We start from the raw sequence: 20,674 nt of genomic DNA on the forward strand, positions 1-20,674 counted from the left end.
TCCTCTTTCCCTTGTGGTAGCCATAAGTTTGTTTTCTATCACTGTGAGTCTACTTCTGTTTTGTAAATAAGTTCTTTTGTATCATTTTTTTAGATGCCACATGTAAGTGATACCATATGGTATTTGTCTCTCTCTGTCTGTCTGTCTTCACTTAGTATCATGATCTCTAGTTCCATCCATGTTGTTGCAAATGGTATTATTTCATTCTTTTTTATGGCTGAGTAACATTCCATTATATGTATATACCACATCTTCTTTATCCATTCATCTGTTGATGAACATTTAGGTTGCTTCCATGTCTTGGCTATTGTAAATAGTGCCGCTATGAACATTGGGGTGCACGTATCTTTTCGAATTAGAGTTTTTGTCTTTTCTGTATATATGCCCAGGAATAGGATTGCTGGATCGTATGGCAGCTCTATTTTTAGTTTTTTAAGGCACCTCCATACTGTCCTCCATATTGGCTGCATCAATTTACATTCCCACCAACAGTGTAGGAGGGTTCCCATTTTTCCACACTCTCTCTAGCATTTATTATTTGTAGGCTTTATGATGATGGCCATTCTGACCAGTGTGAGGTGGTACCTCATTGTATTTTTGAATTGAATTTCTCTGATAACCATCTTTTCTTTTATAGGAAAATGGCATTCCTACAAAGAGAGCACGAAATGATGAATATGAGGTATATCTAAAGGTTTTTATTTGTGTGTCTCACATTGTCTTTTAAAGACCTTGATGATAGTTTGCATTTGTAAAATGATTCTGAATTATTCTCCCTTGCAAAACTTTTGTGTGCATTCTGATGTTTTTCTGCTTCTAGTAACTCTTTAAGGCAGCTAGGGACAATATTACCATTTTACTTTTTTTCCCTTGTGGTAAAATATACATAACATAACACTTAGCATGTTATTTATTGTACACTTTTTAAGTATACTTTAAGTGACATTAAGTACTTTAGCATGTTGTGCAACCATCACCACCATCCATCTCCAGAACTTTTTCATCCTCCCAGACTGAAACTCTGTACCCATTACGCAAAAGCTGTCCATTCCCGCTTCCATGCAGCCCCTAACCACTATTCTACTTTCTGTTTATGAATCTGACTATTCTAGGATCCAGGAACAACTCTTTTGGGGGTAGAGAAGAAAAAAAAAAAGTTATACCAACTATATGCTAAAATAAATACATTCTAAATCAATCTTTCAAGTATGTGACTGTCAAGCTTTTAATATTTCTGGGCTTAGGATCAGCACATTTGACATATTTCTTGACTTACGATCATCCCATTTCTTGCTGTTGATACCTTTATATCTTGCTGTTTCCAGGCAGCTTTTCCTGCCACTTCCTTAGCCTTCTTTTCCCTTTCCAACCTTACTGCTATCTAGTCTCTCATCTGGCTGAAACTTATGACCCCAGCCTTTGAATCCACTTCCAAACATAGCTGTGGGGCTGTTGAATTCCTGTCACCTTTGCCTGCCCTCCATCTTGTATTTTCCTAAACTGGCGTTTGTCAAAATGGTCCTAAGCCATCTGCATTGGAACTGCTTAGGGCCCTTGTTAAAATTTCTGATTCCTGGTGCATTCCATATCTACTAAATGAGAATCTCTGCTTGCTGGGGACTGGCTAGTCTACATGTTTAACAAGTGTTCCAGGGCATCCTATGCACCTGAAGTTTGAGAACCATTGCTCTAGATGTTGGGTGAATAGACATTCAGGGGCTCAAGTCTTTATAGATTCCTAGAGACTTCAAATGTTAAACTGGAAACAGTTGTTTCAGTGGGAGAAATGTATTCTGAGTACACACAGCCAACTTAACATTTAATTCTTAGTTACATAGTTTGTGTGTCAGAGACTACCTGATTTGAGGGTTTTTTTGTATTTTGTTTTTTTAAATTCTCTCGTATTTCCCCCACCCCCTAGGCCCTGGCAACCACTTTTCTACTCTCTTTATATGAATTCGGCTTTAAAAAAATTTTAAGATCCCACATATAAGTGATGCCATGCAGTATTTGTCTTTCTCCTTCTGGCTTATTTCAGTGAGCATAATACCTTCCAGGTTCATCCCTCCTGTCACAAAGGGCAAGATTTCCTTCTCATGGTTGAATAATATTCCCTTGTATGTATACAACATCTTTATTCATTCATTTGTTGACAGGCATTTAGGTTGTTTCCGTGTCTTGACTATTGTGAATAATGCTGTAATGGGCACAGGAGTGTAAATAGCTGCTCAGTATCCTGTTTTCATTTTTTTTTTTTGGATATATATCCCAAAGTGGGATTTCTGGGTTATATGGTAGTTCTATTTTCAATTTTTTGAGGAACCTCCATACTGTTTTCCATTGAGGCTGCACCAATTTACATTCCCACCAACAGTGCACAAGGGTTCCCTTTTCTCCACATCCTTGCCAATACTTGTTATTTCTTGTCTTTTTGATGATAGTCATTCTAACAGGCAATGAGCATCTATCTCATAGTGGTTTTGATTTGCATTTCCCTGATGGTTAGTGATGCTGGCCATCTGTATGTCTTCTTTGGAAAAGTGTCTATTCAAGACCTGTGCCCATTTTTTAATTGGATTGGTTTTTTGCTGTTGAGTTACATGATTTCTTTATGTATTTTGTATATTAACCCCTTAACAGATTTACGACTTATTTTCTTCCATTCCATTGGTTGCCTTTTCATTTTGTTGATGGTTTTCTTTGCTGTGCAGGATTTTTAGTTTAATGTATTCCCATTTATTTATTTTTGCTTTTGTTGCCTTTGCTTTTAGTGTCAAATCCAAAGTTTATTTGATATTTTAAGAGAAAGAGGATAGAAGGGTGATTTCCTCTCATTTTTGTCCCCAAGTATATAAAATCTACTGACTGCTTTTTCATCTTTTTTTTTCCCCCCTGCAATAAAAATAGAAGGGAATAATAGAAAAGAACTGAAGGAGGAAGTAAATGCCCCTGACCCATACTCAACTTTCTGAATTTGAAATGTGTCCCCTTGTATCTTTGTGATTTTCTAATAAATTGCAGCAGGCCATTTTTGGTTTGTAATTAACACTAATCCTAGGATAACCAGACTAACATTGGCTTTAAAAAATTACAGGTCGTATGCATTTTAGCCAGAGAGAAGAAAAACAGGCTGGAAATACACTCCTAGTGATCAGAAACAAATGATGAGGGAGAGTGTAGTTTGTAGGCGTAAAATTCAAACCTGATCCATTGTTCTTTTGGTGTAATTCAAGTCTCCGTGAGTGCTTTTGGTAGGTGTCCTTGTGTAAAAGGATTGTCACTAGCTTTGTCTTCTCTGTCACCTCTGAGTATTCATCTGCATGCATTTGTTCTCTTATAGCCAGACTTTCAGGGATGAATAAATTATGTGAACATCTGTCATTTCCTTAGGTTTTTCTTTTTAACAGCTACTTCAGACATATTTAAACAGGTGCTGGGGTACCTCATGAAAGAGCATAGAAAATGAAACATAACAGCAGGCCTGTGTATAAGGTTGCTAAGATAGGTATGAGACATACTTCTAAGGAGCAATTGTTGAGAATTCATTCTCAGCTTTGTTCCTTATCTCGTTATGAGTATGCAGTTTTGTCACTGGTAAACTTTAGTCTTATCTAGAAGAACTTAAAAACCATCATTATTTTTGTGGCTTGATTTATATTTAATTGTATAAATGGCATTCTTTGAATTAATAGCATTCATGTTTCACTAAGGAAGCTCCAGATATTGTTTACCAGTGCTTTAAACCAGAGGTTCTCAACTCTGGCTGCATATGAAAATTGCTTGGAATGCTTTTAAAAGTAAGCAGTGCCCTGGCTCCACCTGCGAACCATTGAATTCAAATATGTAGGAGATGGGGCTCTAAAAACCTTTTTCTTTTTTTTTTACTCAGTTACAGCTCTCCAGGTGATTTTGCTGTGTGACACAGTTGAGAATAAGTATATTTAATCACTGCTTCTCAAATGATCGGTGGTGAAGGACAGTTGTTTTGTTTACTTCTAATCTGTTGTGAACTGATACTTTAAAAAAATACAATCAAAATGAATTATTAGAAAAGTGTAATTCAAGTGCCAAATTTTTATTATTAGGTTCAACAGTCATAAAAAGTACTCTGTCAGATTGTTACAAAGGTTTCTAAATGAACCAGTAACAGTCAGATTACGGATTAGCCCTGGTCCATGACCACACTTGGAGTAGGACTGTTTTAAACCATTGCTTTGATAAGTTGTTGGTTACTGATATCAGAATGGCATACAAGTCAACTTTACCTGTAAGACTTTCTCTTTGTGAGGCCGTTACTGTAGGAAATTATTTTTACCCATCACTGATGTAGAGTCTCCTTTGTTTTAAGTACTCTGCAAAGTTCAGAAATGCTAAAAAGAAGCAGTGGTCCTTTTATAACTTTAGGGAACCAGAGATCACTAGATATGCAAGCTAAGCTTTAAAACTCTTTGTAAGCTTTACAACTACCTATACCAGTAGCCTTAATTTTATATTATATCATAATAACTTGGATTTAAATATTGTTTTATAATTTTAAAAATACTTCATAATTGTCTGTATTTTCATTTAAAATATGTAATTCATCTTCACAACAACCTTGTGTGGGGTGAGGAAGGAGATTATCACACTTACTTTGTAGACTGGAAAAGTGACACATTCAGCTCTCACTCCTATTTTAGCTGGAAAATAAAAGTTTCCTGGCTCCATTCTGGTTCTTTCACTACCCTGCAAAGGTATTTCCAGAAATGTAGCAACTCCTAACACTGTACAGTAGTGGGCAAGTGACACGATCAGGTTTAAATTCTGTTGTGTTTTAAACAACTTCTATAATTTTTTAGAAGGAATTTAAGGCATAGGCAGACATATGATGCAGACGCTTGACATTTTTTGTGGGAAAAAGACTAAAGCATTCTCATGCAGGAGATAAGTGAAAAGATAAAGGAAGGCAAAATTTTAAATGTTTTTTCTTTGTTGTTTTTTTAAATTGCAGAATTTGTTTAATATGGTTGTAGAAGTACCTCGGTGGACAAATGCTAAAATGGAGGTATGGATATATACTATTAATATCAAATGGAAATGATAATAATGATATAAAAACTTGGTTTCAAGTTGTTTGCCATAATATTTTGAAATTGGGATGGTTGACAAACTTCTTTATAATTAAAGCAATGGAAAACATTCTTGTGAACTTATTTTGAATCTAATTTCAAAAAGGAAAATATTATTCAAAGCTGAATTTATACTTTAAAGAAAATGTTTTCCATTTTTGCCTCCCTAGTTTGTTATACACGTATTTATTTAATTTTCCTTGACTCCTCTGTCTTTGAAAATGACAAATATTTTCAAGATTTTCTTAAATAGATTCTGAGATGTATTTTGTTCATAGACACAACTGAAACATATTATCTGGGGCTGATGATAATTTTGGTTTCTAAGGACTTAATTTTCCTTTAGATTTTATTTTAGTCTACTAGGAATGAAAGCATTTTGCTGGCCAACTTGGTTTCTGAGCACTTTCTAAGAGCATCTGCTGTTCCCCTGGTTAGCTTTTTTTTTTTTTTTTAAGTTTTTCCATGAGACATGAACCTATCAAGAACTTCCCTTTTGCTTTTCAGAATTTTATGATTTCATCTTCAGTTAGGTAAGATCCCTTATAGTTCCGAATGAAATTTGATTTATGGTACTTAGTTTGTTTAGTTATTTAAGCCTTCTCCTACAACTTTGGATGTGATGGCAAGTATTATTTCAAGTGTTTAAGGATTGTTACGTCAGTATATATTTCTGAGATTTTATATTTGGAGGATTGTCAGTAACTTCACCAAGTCCTGGTAGTATTTTGTTGTTGTTGTTAATATTTTAATAGGAAAAAGTAAAGATATTAGATTCTTCTTTTGTTCTTGCTTTAAATACAATGTTTTATCATTCTGGCTACTCTCTACCTCACTTGGGTATAGGATCAAGATTCTGTGAGATTCTGCCTAATTTAAGCAGTGTTTATTCATTCAAACATGGCTTCAGTTATTTTTTATTTACTTTATAGGATAGTTTTTTTTTTTCTTTTTGCATGGCAATTTGGATATGTTTGATTGAAAGGTAACTTTGAAATGAAATCACTTGGTGAAAATCTTTAGGTTAACTTTATTATAAGATTGATGGTAGAAAGTCCGAGATTAGTAACAAAGAGGAAGTTGATTAATCCTTATCCTCTTGCCGTTTCAATAAGCTTTCTTATTTGTGTTAGAAATAATGAGTTCATAAGTAATAGAGTGCCTAAAAATATAGTCTGATGTTTCTTTTCCAGACAGTTTTTTTTAATACAGAACAGTAAATTAGAAACAAGAACTGGCTTAATTTATTTTAAAGTGTCTTTGATCAGTAAGTTGGATTATGAATACTTAGTCTGATAATGGCAGATTTAAAAAATACTATTTGAATATAGGATTAATCGTTTCTTATTCCCCACCCCTCTTTTTTCCATGACCTGCTTAGATTGCCACGGAGGAGCCATTGAATCCCATTAAGCAAGATGTAAAGGATGGCAAGCTTCGCTACGTGGCAAATATCTTTCCTCACAAGGGTTATATATGGAATTACGGTGCCCTCCCTCAGGTAACATTTTTGTTATAATGGTAAAACTTCTCTGTCTTCTGAAAAAATTGCCTTGTAAATCCTGTGAACTACTAGAATTTAAATTGGTTCTGAGGACATGTCAGTGTGAGAGATTTGTGAATATAAATTTTTTTAATGTGGAGTTTTGTTGTATCAGTAAATTTTTTTTTCAAAGTATATATATGTCTGTACTCAAGTTCTTAGAGTTAGGTATATAGAACAATCACATTTGGCATTTTGAATGTTATTTCTTTTTCTGGGCTTGGCTATTAAGAGTCGTGAAAAATGTTTTATCTCCTTTATCTGCAGTCATTTCTTTGGATATGACAAGTTATGCTTTTATATGCATTCATATATGACAGCATGAATTTTGTTTTTTACATTTTAACAGATGAACCTTTTAAATTGTTACCTCTTTCAGAACTCATTGTGAATTGAGTAAAGCAACTTAATTATATACTATTATGAATTTATAATTTTTAAGTGGGAAGCAATGGAAACAATGACTAAGTAATGGTAAAGCAGCATTCCTATTAGAGAGTAACACTATTTGCTTTTCTTCCTTTCTTCTCCCTTTTTGTTTTCTTCTCATGTTTCCTCACTCCTGGGAAGTGGTAACTCCTTCCAGATAATTTAGTGAGTAAAACTCAGAATATGCAGATTCAGAAGTCTAGGTTTGGGGACACAGAGAAGCATCTGCCTTTATGTTTATAAAAGCCATTAGAGCATCTGTCTATCTGAATATTTAATTTTGATTATTTAAATTTTATTTATTAATTTTAATATTTTGCATGAAATTCCAAGATGCTTTTTGGAAATTATCTGAGAAAAGGAGGTCTTGCTTTATCCAACTCAGAAAAACAGCTGCCCATGTAGAATAAACATTCACAGGAAAAGAAAAAAGAAAAATGTTTTCTAAAGAGTCAGGCTGTCTTTGATGCAGTTAGACCACCCAAGTAGATACATTCTTGGTTAAAACAGGCATTTCTAACATGGTGTGCTAAGAATGAGGATGTCTGTTGAAACCAAGAAGGCAGGTTTTCTGACTCCCCAGGTGCCTAAGTAGAGACCCTGTTTGACCTAGCAGTGAAAGAGCAAGAATATTTTTGTTAAGCTTGGGGGATAGGTCTGTACGAGAAGACATAGATGAGGGGAAGGCCAAAGAAGCCGTTGAATTAGAGAAAGACAAAAACAGAGCCATAAAAAGTATGTATTTGTTTATTTCATTAAACATTTATTAAGGATTTATGTGCTATGCTGTGTATTAGGTGTTGGGAAAACAAAGAAAAATGAGAGATACGTATAAGGTCAAGGCAGCATAATCGGTGACTAAGAATGTTGATTTTGGAGCCAGCTTGCCACTTCCTAGTAATGTGACCTTGGGCAAGTTCCTTTGTCTTTCGGTACCTCACCCTCTTTATATGTAAAATAGAGATGATAAAGTACCTACTGCACATGGTCCTGTTGAGGGTAAATGAGTTATTGCACGTTTATGTTAGAATAGCGCCTAATAGATAGTGATCCCATTATTATTACTGTTGGTACTTTTATTATTATATGGTCTTTATATAGACTCTTGGGGGTGGGGTGATCATCAACCAACTAGTGGTTACAGTGGAGCATAATAGATGCTACTAACTCATCTTTTGTAGTTTATCTATTTAAAGTCCTGACAAATTTTTGTGCTCCTCTACATGTGTTTGAATGTGCAAGATGCTCTTGCTGCTATTATATTGGTCTGTTAGGTGCAGTGGTTCTTATATTAGAGCAGAGTTCGACTGCCGCTGGCTCTTTGCCCCCTGCCTTCACCACTGCCTACCAAGATTTCATACTCCACCTAGTATCCAAAATACCATTTTGCCCATAAGAGAACCTTTTAATGGTCTCTTGTTGCTAAAAGGATAAAATAAAAAGTTCCTAATATGGCTCCCCAACCCTTCATGATGTGGCCCTGCTTCTCCAGCCTCGTTTTGCAGCCTTCGTCTTTCCTCACTTCCATCCCACCACAGCAGCTTCTTCAGTGTTTCGAGTGTCCCTTGGCGTTTCCACACCAGCCCTTCCTTCACAGAGCTGTTTATTCATTCTGTACACATTTTTTGAGTATCTAACGTTTGCCAGGCCATGTTCTAAGTACTGGAGGTAAAGCAGTGATAAAAGGGACAAAAATTCTTCTGGGACTTGTATTCTGGGCAGAGAGACAGACAAAAAAAAAAGTAAAAATGTACAGTACATCAGATAGTGGTAAGCGTGTTAGAGAAAAATAAATCAGGGAATGGGGCTGGGGTGTGTTGGGATTGTTGCGGCTTACACAGGGAGAAGGCCTCAGTGAGGTGGTATTATCTGGGGGGAGACCTGAAGAAAATGGGAAGGTGTTTATCTTAGTAAAGACCTGAGGAAGTGAGGGCCATCTAGGGCCATCTAGGGGAATTCATCAAGAAACAAGTATAAAGGTCCCGAGGTAGAAGGAGGCTTCTAGTGCCTGAGTAACAGAAAGGAGGCCAGTGTGGCTAGAATGGAAGTGAGGAAGAGGAAATCGACCTGTATTCTCTCTGCTGTTTTCAACCAGAGATCTTTAGTATCTTTTTATACCCAAACTGACGTTGTAGCGTGTGTGTGTATGTGTGTGAGAGTCTTCAGCAGAAGAATGTACTATAGACTGCGTAGAGGTGAAACACCAAACAAAAATAGCTACATAGATTCATGTTTATAAAAAGTTGAAATTAGGCCAGTTGATGGGCAAGGTACCGTACCCAGTATCTCTTTGCTTCAGGTTGATGTTAAGACAGAGTGAGCCTGTTAAAATGCAAGCCAGCCCCCGGTTCCATTTATGTTTTTGGTCTCGTGTCTAGCTTCTCTTCCTGCTCTCTCACCTCCACACTGGCCTTCTCACGACTGCTCTATGCTCCAGGCACACTCCTGCCTCAGGCCATCACACTTACTGTGTCCTCCAGCCCGGGACACTCTCTCCCAGTGGTCACATGTCCTGCCTTCTTAAATGTTTGCTGGTCGGTTACCTCCTTCACGGTGTCTGCCCAGAACATCCTTTACAGCTTTAACCCATGTACTCCCATTCCTCCTTCCATACTTGTTTTTTTTTTCCCTTTTCCATTACACCTACCAACTTCTAACATGCTACATAATTTAGTTATTTAGTATGTTTATTTTTAATATCTTTTAGCTAGAATGCAGTCTCCATAAGGGCAGGGATTCTGTCTGTTTTGTTCACTGATGTCTTCCAACTGCCCAGCTTAGTGTCTGGCACCAAGTAGGTGATCAGTAAATATTTGGGGATGAATGAATCCATGAATGCACGGTGTATGTTGCATTTGCTTCGTAGGCATGTGTGGGTAATTGGATTTTGCTGTTCTCTTACGATTTGTCTTGTAACAGCCGGAAGTTTGTCCAGAGCGGTTACCAAGCCAACCACGCTTGGAAGAACATTTAAGCAGCAGAATACTGTTGAAGTAGCAGCCTCTCCATTTAGCTTGTAATCCGTCTGTGTGCCCTCGTTTCAGACCTTCATCTGCCTAGACTGTTTAACCTTAATAACTTCCCTTGCAACAGCAATAATGCCTTCCTCAGAGTTTGAGTTTGGACTGGGCAAGAATCATCTTTGTCTTCCCCCTTATTGTGCATATTTCCCACATATTATTCAAGTGTAATAACTTTCTGTGTAAATATTTAGAGGACCTGTCTGAATAATGTTAAAGGACTAGAATCACTAACTTCAAGATTTCTTCAGTCTTAATGTAATATCATCGTATTTATTACTTTGAACTTCATTATAAATTTGGTTCAGTGACCCCAAGTTTCATTTAGTACTGCTTCTTAGCTTTATAACGTGGGACCAGTGACTAAATGTCTCTAGGCCTATTTGTTCATCTGTATCATCCTGCCACCTACCCCACAAGGTTATTGTGGATATTGAATGAGATGATCAAAGCAAGTGTAGCCCCGTAGTGAGTGTTCAATAGTATTATCTCGATGATGACACTGTTGCCACTGATTGATATTAGCGGCTAATAGTAAATAGCTTTTGCTCCAGATTGAAGCTGGTGAACTTCAGGTAGCGGTTGAGTAGATCTTACTTCCTTTGACTTGATTATAGGAATTCTGATTGATCAGGAAGTAGTTCTCAAGAAGCATCTGTATACCCAGCTCTGTACCATTCAGTGATTTTTTTGAAGAGACTGAAGTACAAGATCATGGTGATTACAGATGTATTGGTTAATATTTATAAGATTGTAAGGTAATGATCTCAAAACCTTCATGAGGGTGAGTAAGGTTTGTTTTAGGCTAGATCAATAATCTATGTATTCTGATTTTTTTTCATAGCTTTATAGCCATCCTTTATATGAGTTTAGCATTATTTGTATTCTTCTTGATAGGTTTTTAAACTCTTTTTAAAGCTTTTTGTGGGTCCCTGCTAAAATTTTTCTATATACTTAACATATATACGTATATACTACTAAGTATATGCCTATGAGTCAGATTGCTAAGTTCTGAGTTACACACCTATTTACTTTACTAGGTATTCACAAGTTGTTTACAAAAGAAGTTGTGATAATATATACTCCTACCAGTAGTAGTAGGGTTCCAGGTTTCTTACATCATTACCAGTATTTAGCATTATCAGATTTTTAAGTTTTTGAAATAGCATCTCATTTTGGTTTTAATTTGTATTTCTCTGATCAGACTGGATATCTTTTCATATATTTGTAAGTCATTCACGTTTCCTCTTTGAATTACCTGTTCCTGTCGTTGACCCATTTTGTATTGCATTGCTCTTTTTCTTATTTAACTGTAGAAGTTATTTCTAAATTCTGGATCTAATCTTTTGTCACTTTTGTGAAACAATTATTAAGATTTGGAATTTCCTCTTCTGGATATTTCTTTTCTAGCCTGACTGTGCTTTTCTAGTTGTTTCTCTGCCTAGTTAGATACTTAAAGCTACACTCGAGGGCATAAAGTTTTAAATTTGTCAAGATTTCCTCTCCTAGTGATTGTTTGAAATTATACTGTATTTTCAAGTTAAGTTAGACGTCATTTAGTATGACTCTCTTTTTGTAGTAAAAAACTGAGCCCTGAAGGTATAGAGTGTTAAAGGCAGGACTAGAGATAGAAAGAACTCGTATGGTCTTTTTTTCTGGTGAGGGAAATCATGAACCACTCACTCGCCCTAAAATTGACAGCATTGTTATAGCTTAAGAATTTTGCCTGTATGTACTTATTTTCTCAAGAGAAGGAACTAAATTGATAGGTAATGTTGAAAGTGGAGTTTCTGAAGGGAATGTAGACCAATGAACCAATCAACAAACAGAAACACTCACAAAAACCAAATGGAATACCACTTATATGAAGACAGTTTTTGTGTCAGTACCAGAAAGGACTTTTGTAAATATTAAATCCGACCAGAATGGGCTAAGTTATCTCATGAATTTGTGAGCTTCCTGTTCACTGGTAGTATTTATGTAGATTATGAATGACCACTAACAACCATAGAATTCAGGGCTGGGATGTATCTAGCAATTGTCTTATTTAAGCCATTCTTTTTGTAGGTGAGGAAACTGAGGTCTGGATGTTTTGGCCAAGGTAGTTTGTGGCTAAAGTAGGACTAGAATCTAGGTATCTTCCTTCAGGCCGGAGTGACTTCTAGCTTATCACGTTTGTTCCCTTCTGAGAGTGGGAGTGAGGTTAAGGAAGGTTCAAGAAAGGATTCCTGCATTAGGAAGGAAGAACCTCTCAGATATTTTCTGATTCTGCCTCTGGGTTTTCTAATTCCACTTATACTTCACTTCCATCTTGGCTTCTCCAGCACATTAAGATTAATTTTGTAGCATTTGTGACAAATGCTACACCATTTATCAGCATGGTGTTCTTCAGGGTGTTGACTGTGTCCTGTTGGTTTCTGTTCCTAACTCCTGGTCAAGAGTAGGTAATCAATAAATATTAACTCAATGAATGGATGCCTGGTAATAGAAAACAAGAAGCAGTAAGGTCAACCGTAGGAAAATATACTTAGGAGATTCTGAGAGTAAGAGAACTTAAAAGAAGAGAGTCATGAATAAGGTTATATCTGAAAGTAATTGCCATTCAATTACCAAATATTTGTTATCAAAATCTGGGCATCATAACATAATTTTTAATAGCATGTGTTCTAATCTCATTGCCACCATTTAGAATCTGAGCTTGGCAAGTTTAAACTCTGTGCTGCAGTTTACTTATCTGTACAATGGGGTTAATAGTGGTACATTCTTCATGGGATACATGTATGTATATGTGTGTGTATATCACTGGGAAGGTATCTCTCACCTATAACCAATATGTAAGGTTAACAGTTATTTTTATTATCCTTATATTTTATTAGTAATGCTAGTATTGGGGGTAGTGAAATGTTAGTCGTGGTTTACTGATTTTGCTTTCTGGTAAGGATGGGTCAGTTTATTCCTGAATATGCTATAATTATGATCAGAAGGGAAATACTAGAGTTTATCTAGGGTTTAGCTGTGAATAGGGTTCATTTTAAATTATCTACATAAAATTAGAGGAGCCAGTCTTGGATAATCTGAAGTTCTAGGTAACATTCTTGAGATGACACAGTCTCTGCACATCTTATAAATCTGAGAGAAATAATTTCAGGGAACTTCTACAGTTCCGCTTAGAATCAGCTGATTATGGAGCTTTTGGGGAAGGATGGTGCCTAAGGGATATTGAAGCTTGATAACAAATTTCCGTTATGCTGTTCATTTATAAAAATACTCAATGTGTATAGTTTATAGCCAACAGGGTATAATCTTTTCAGTAAACTAAAGAGTTGACACCTTTTCCTGGTTTTGTCAAACTTTCGAGATTTGATGACAAATGTAGAGGATTTTTAAAATGGAATGAAATGGGACAAAAATGGGTTTTTCTTTCGTAGATACTTGTTCTTTGGTTTATGAAGGGAAAACTGGGTTTGTTCTAGTAGAAGTTACTTAGAGTATAGGAAGTTTATTTTCAAACCTGGAAAGCCAGACCCAATGCTGTTCCATGTCAAAGGAAGCAGTGAGTAGTGGAAGCAGCAATCCAGACAGTTAGTGGAAACAAGGGCACAGACAACGGGAACACCTGAACTGAAGCTCTAAATAAAAGTGAGCATGATTTTAGACACTGACTAAACTTGGAGGAAGAGTGTATTTGTAAATACCACCCACTTTCAGATGTGATTATACAGACAAATGAAAGACAGACGGGAGGAAATAGTATGAATCTGTTTTAATTATTATGATGCTTAGGGATGTGCTGGCATGTTGGCATTGAGCCTATTTAATTTCTGAGAATTTTCCCCTCGGATTATGGCTATCTGTAAAACTTCATGGACATGTGGAAAGATTAAGATACATTATAGAGAGTATTAACCCATATTCCACCCCCGCCCTTCTGTTTTTTAGACTTGGGAAGATCCCCATCGAAAAGATAAGAGCACAGACTGCTGTGGAGATAATGATCCTATTGATGTTTGTGAAATAGGCTCAAAGGTTTGTTGCATAGACTGTTATTCTAACATATGTTCAACTTTATTCATGCCATAAAATTTCAGTTCTCTTTGGAAGGCACCGATTCTTCAACTCTTCAAAGTTCTAGCCTATTCATCCCTCTGATGTCAGTTCTTTTTTGTATCTTTACTTCCTTCTCTTAAACTAGGGGTTGGTAAACTACAGCTGGTGGCCGGTCAGATCCAGCTCGCCACCTGTTTTTATAAATGACACAGCTCCAGCCGTTCATTTACATATGGTCTACGGCTGCTTTTGCACCACAGCAGCAGTTGAGGAGTGTAGCAGAGACCGTACAGGCTGCGATGTCTAAATATTTGCTATCTGACCTTTTACAGAATAAGTTTGCTGAGTCCTGTCTTCATCATCCTTGCCCATTATCCAGACAGGAAGTTCAACACTGATGAAAGCCAGCTGGTACTCTTTTTTTTTGTGCCTGTTTCCAGGGTGCAGGGTCCCACTGGGGACAAACAAAACCTGAGCTTTCATAGGTTACTGCTACCCATAGAATACTGTGTGTCTTTGCACACATTCTTCCTTTCTCCTATTTTCTACTGCATTTATTGCCAATATTTATTGTTCTCTGCAGACATTAAACTCCTTGTACTTTGTTCTCACTCCCAGCAGAACATGTTGTCTTTAATTTTGTAGAGCTCGTAGAAACCAGCATGTAGGAACCCCCTAACTTTCCCCGTTAGAGTACCAGACACCTGTGCCGGCAGACACTCCTTCTTCCCTTCCTTCTGTTACTCTGAGACCAGGGCTTCCCCCTGTGCTCTAGATCCTGTCCCTTCTTGCCTCTTGAGTGACACTATTTTCTTAGCTCTTCTCTGTCCTGTATTTACAACTTCTCTTTCTTTATTGGCTTCCTCCCATATGCCTGTTCTCTTTTTCCTTTTCATAGGAAGACTTGTAAAAATAGTCAACACTGACCTCTATCTCCTCCTTCCCGCTTAATCTTCAACCTATTTCAAAATTGTTTCCGTCCCCCCATTATTTTAGTGAAACTGCTCTTACTAAGGTTACTGGTAACTTTCTTTTAGCCAAATCCAACTGGCCTGTTTCACAGGTTTTGTCTAACTTGAATTTACCTTAGTATTTTATACTTTCACCTCATCTTCCTTCTTCAAACAGTCTCTTTGCTTGGCTTTGATTATATCATAGTATCTTGGATATCCTCCAATTCTCATTCCTCCTGGGTTTCTTTTGCAAGCTCCTTTCTGCTGCCTGCTCCTTAAGCATTGCTTCGCTTGAGGGTTGTGCCCTGGTTCACCTCTTCTTCACTTGGTGTCGCGACTCCCTTGGTGATCCAGTCCCAAGCGTTCATGGTCTTGCTCTCAAATTAATGTCCAGCTCAGACCTACGTTCTCAACTACTACACCTACACTTGAGTGTCTCCCAGGCACCTCAAACTCATTGTGTCCGAAACTGAATTCATTGTTTCCTCCTGTCCACATGAAGGACGTCTCTCCTCCTTCCCTCCTCACCTCCAGGTTCTTGAGCCAGAAACTGACGGGACATCCTTGATCGTCCTTTGCTTCTCTTTATCCTATTAGTCATGAAATACTGATTCTATTGTTCTAAATGGCCTTTAAATCTCTTTCTTTCCATTATCACTGCAGCCAGCTTTGTCTAGTCCTCAATTATATTGCACTTGAATTATTCCTACTACTGACCAGTTTCCTTGCCGAGTCTTATTTTCCCTCCCGATTCCAGATTCTTTTCCGGCTCTACTCTTTTTGAGTCCCTGTCCCCTCCTTTTCTGACTTCCTCTCCTGCCACTGTTCGTCTGCAGCTGTACCAAACTTCCAATTCCTATAATGTATCTGCCGTCACTCGTGTACAGGCCTTCACACAAGCTGTTCCCTTTATGTAGAATGGAATATTCTCTTCCTTCACTTTATTTGACTTCCCCCTTCTTTTCACTTTACCTCCCCCTGCTCTTCCTTCGGATCTCAGCTGTAATATCACTTCCTCTCAGAAGTCTCCCTTTGCCCTCTGTACACTAACATACTTGCTCTCTGGTCTGTGCTTCCTCAGTACCAGTAGTGCTGTGTTTTTGGTCTAATTGTCTCCTCCGAGATGGCAGTGAGCTCTGTGAGGATGGGACTCACCGTTACAGCGTGTAACTCAGTGCCTGGCACAGGGCGTATGCTTAATGTAAGACGTTCCAAATGCAATCATTACTTGAGTCATATTCTTCTAGCTGAGGTTAAATCGGTTTTCTCTGGAAACTCATATTAGCACTTTTAGGCTTCCAGAATGTTATTCAGTGAATAGTGTCCTCTGAGTCTTTGTCACTTTGTTTATTTACTGTGTTCTTCTGTTACTCTTCTTTTTTCTTTCTTGTCTTCTTCCTCATTCTCCTTTCTTATTCCTCCTCCTTTCCTCCTCTTCTTCAGCCTCTTCTTTGACTTTCTATTCCTTCTCTTTTTGCTTTTTCTCCTTCTATTCTTCTACTTCCTTCTTTTTTTCTTCCTTGTACTTTTATTCTCTTCCACCACCCTGCCCTTCCCCCACCCCTCCCCCGGCGGCTTTTCCTTCCCTCTGTCTCTTACTCCTTTCCTGCAGGGGAGATTCCCATCCAACTTAGATTTCTAGTTTACACCTAGATAAGGACAAATAGGGGCTAGAGTTCATGCTTGTGTTACTCTATAATTCCTTTATCTCTCCAGCAGAAATATGGCCAAATTGTTTGCTTTATTTCAAATTTAAGCTATAGTTTACAAATTTATTTTTTGGCCTTTTTTCTCCAGAGGGGGTAGGTAGTGAAGTGTGTATAAAATGAATAGATTAGAAGGAAGAATATAAATATTTCAATGAGTACCTCCTTTGTTCCAGATGCTATGCTATATACTTTGGGTCAGTTTCCTGTGTCTTATTTTATGATAAGAAGAGTCACTAAATTAAATAACATTACATCGATGGAAAGGTTATATAGTAGAAAACCCTAATTCTTTTTATTTTATTGAAGCATAGTTGATTTACAATATTTTGTGTTAATTTCTGCTGTACAGCAAAGTGATTCAGCTATACATATATATACATTCTTTTTCATATTCTTTTCCATTATGGTTTATCACATATATTGAATATAGTTCCCAATGCTATGCAGTAGGACCTTGTTGTTTATCCATTCTATATATAATAGCTTACATCTGCTAATCCCCAAATCCCTATCCATCCCTCCCTACCACCCCTACCCCTTGGCAACCACAAGTATGTTCTCTGTCTGTGAGTCTGTTTCTGTTTCGTAGGTAAGTTCATTTGTGTCATATTTTAGATCCCACATATAACAGATCGTATGGTATTTGTCTTTCTCTTTCTGACTTACTTCATTTAGTATGATAATCTCTAAGTCCATCCATGTTGTTGCAAATGGCATTATTTTGTTCTTTTTTTATGGCTGAGTAATATTCCATTGTATATATGTGCCACATCTTCTTTATCCATTCATCTGTCAGTAGACATTTTGGTTGCTTCCATGTCTTGGCTATTGTAAATAGTGCTGCCATGAACATAAGGGTGCATGTGTCTTTTGGAAATTATAGTTTCGTCTGGGTATATGCCCAGGAGTGGGATTGCTGGATCATGTGGCAACTCTATTTTTAGCTTTTTGAGGAACCTGTGTACTGTTTTCCATAGTAGCTGCATCAACGAACATTCCCACCAACAATGTAGGAAGGTTCCTTAGAAAACTCTTACTCTGAAGGTGTAATCCTTGGGGCCACTCAGTTTATATTAAGTGCAGATTATTAAGGTAATTTAAATCCTTGTGCCAGATATTAAGTGTAAGCAAAAAGATTAAATGAAAGTATCTTATTTTCACTGATGTAAAAATTTGTCAGTGAGCACGTAATTAATGAGATTGGTAACTGGAAATCATGAAAATCTCAGTACCTGATAAACTGATTTGACTTAGTAACACTAAGTCATTATTGACAAAACAAGGAAATCTAAGAAAACTTGATATACAGGCTTTTAAATAAACGTATCAAAGTCACTAAATATGTGGAATAAAATTAAAGGTTTTAAATGTAAGTGATTTGTAACAAGGTATACATCATTAATCTTGAAAGCATACTTTTGTATACAGAGAGCAGTCCCTGGTTGACAGCCAGCAAATTTAGGGGGACCTCAGTCCTACAATTGCAAAGAATTGCATTTAAATGGGTTCTTTCTTAGAACCTTCAGATCAGAGCCTAGCCTGGCCAACACCTTGATTTTGGCCTTGTCAGGCCATGAGCAGAGAATCTAGCTGTGTTGTGCCTAAACTCCTGACCCATGGAAACTGTGAGATAATGTACACTATTTTAAGCCTTTTGATTTATAATAACTTGTTACACTACAGTAAAAACCTAATACACAGGATAACAGGCTTTAAGCAGTTTTACTTTCCATAGTTTTTTATATTGGTTGGGTCCAGTTGAAGTTTTACCCCTCATTCTTCAAATTCTAAATCAGCACAGAAGTTTTGTTGTAGACCACTATTACATTCTGCCCATTCCAGGTTCCCAGGAGTTAGCAGTTGACAAGTGTGAGCAGATAAGTACAGGTAGAGCCCAGAGAGAAAAAATATTAATATCTGTGGAAGACCTCTTGTGTTCTAGTTCATGCATCTGTTGTTTCCTTTGCTCTTTATCTTTACATCAAGGAGTAAGTCATGTGATCTCCATTTTACTGTGGAGAAACCAAGTCCTAAAATATTGTGTGAAGTAGTTGGCCTCAGTCACCTCTAGGAATGGTGGAGGAAGAATTTGACCCCGTATATTTGTGACTTAAAAATCCTACCTTTGAAGTATTTTTATAATAGCTAGAAAAGTCTGTAATAACCCTAGTCTGATTCTGCCTGAAATCTTTGAGGCATACCTACATTCTTGTTTCATAGTGTCGACTCATGTTTGAAACATGGTCAACTGTATGATTCCCAAGGAATTAGTATCAGAATCTTCTGTGTACATTCATTTCCTCGCAGGGTAGACTGAGAGTTTTATAATGGAACTGAGGCAATAGGATTTATCTTATATCCAAAGCAATTTATTCTTTTAGTTAATGAGGCCCGAAAAAATATTTAGTAAACATGAAGTAACTACTTAATTGCATTTAAACAATAGGCCTTTGTTGGGACTACAGCTCCTTTATCTTGCTTCGGGCTATGCCTGGCTAGTCCTTAAATCATCTATAAGGAACATCATAGAAGAAAGCCTCTTTTAACACCACATATGTAAATGGACAAAGGAAAAGGAGCAGAGTCCTGGAAGTTGTTAATAGACTTAGAATCACAGATACAGAAATTTTTAAGTTAAGTTCTTTGAGAAGTGTTATTCATTTGGTATCTAACATTATGTGTTCTGCAAAATTTGTTGAATTGCTTTAGACTGAATTGAATTGTGGGGTATTCAGAAGAATTTTACCATCTGTTTTTAAGCATCTTATCCTGAGTTTTTGGTTTGATTGAGAGAATTTCCTTTCCAGTTTTTAAAGTGTTATTGCAAGGCAGTGGTTTGTCTAATCCCTTTCTGTTGCTTATGAGATCAGAGGGCATTTATCATTCTGATGAAATTTGGTAATGCCCAGACATGCTTCCTGCTTGCCCTTGTAACCATAAAAGTCTCAAATCTGCTCTTATGTTGTATGAAATTTCAAAGTAAATTAATTCTTGTGAATAAAAATAAAACAATTTAGAAGGTGCCTTTAAAAACTATATATGATTCCCAGTAATTCTGATAAACACCCCTGTCACCAAAGTCTGCTGCAGGCTCCTCAGCTTTGGCACTATTGACATTTTGGGTGGATGATACTGTAATAGGAGACTGTCCTGTGCAGCATCCCTGGCCTCTTCCCCGCTAATGTGCTAATAATACCCCCCCAGTTGTGACAACCCCAAATGTCCCCAGCATTGCCACATGTCCTCTAGAGGGCAAAATTGCCTCTGGCTGAGAAGCAGGGATGCAGTTCATCACTGAGTTAACCAATGGAGCCACCTTTCATTGATGATTATGTGATAACTTTGAACATTTTTGTTTTATAAAGGACCTCCTGGCATGAGGTGTGTAAGTCTCCCCAACAGATTGTAAACCTTTAAGAAAGGGGATGCTTTCTTTTTGTATACATAGTGTCTAATGTAGTGCTGGGCACTAAATAGAGCCCAAACATGTGAGAGTCTGGCTAATATAATTGTGCATATTCTCCTAAAAGTGGTATTTCAGTTTAGTTTATACAGTCACATTAATCTGTTGGATAAACTAATTTCACTTTCATGCAGATTTCTATTAAGATTTCAGATTCATTTTGCAAATGTTCTGAAAGGATTTATTTGACTTTCTGGTTTAAGATCTGTTGTTTTCTCTCAAATAATTTCAAGATACAACAGTGACTTTCCTTTGCATACCTTGATTTCCAGATGTAAAGCTGAATTTTGAAACATGAAGGAATTATTCTGAAGCATGTGTTCAGATTTCAGCTTACAGTGAAATTCTATAGCCGACTAAACCTTTAAAAATAAAAGGCTATAGAAAGAATGCATGCATATA

The 20,674-nt window shown here is 36.9% G+C and overlaps 1 protein-coding gene across 7 annotated transcripts in view; it reads left to right on the forward strand.

The window, feature by feature from the left end:
* The window catches only part of PPA2 (inorganic pyrophosphatase 2), an 84,227-nt gene that overhangs the window by 19,596 nt on the left and 43,957 nt on the right, over window positions 1-20,674 (forward strand). For 5 of the 7 annotated variants that reach the window (XM_019927751.3, XM_073805019.1, XM_073805018.1 and 2 more), the window contains 4 exons: window positions 638-682; window positions 4,991-5,044; window positions 6,490-6,609; window positions 14,040-14,126. In XM_019927751.3, coding sequence (XP_019783310.1) covers window positions 638-682; window positions 4,991-5,044; window positions 6,490-6,609; window positions 14,040-14,126 — 306 coding nt within the window. The remainder of the gene's footprint in view (window positions 1-637; window positions 683-4,990; window positions 5,045-6,489; window positions 6,610-14,039; window positions 14,127-20,674) is intronic. The other 2 variants (XM_033856806.2, XM_033856807.2) reach the window with 1 other exon arrangement.

This window comes from Tursiops truncatus, chromosome 5, assembly GCF_011762595.2.
Source record: "Tursiops truncatus isolate mTurTru1 chromosome 5, mTurTru1.mat.Y, whole genome shotgun sequence".
NCBI lineage: Eukaryota > Metazoa > Chordata > Mammalia > Artiodactyla > Delphinidae > Tursiops > Tursiops truncatus.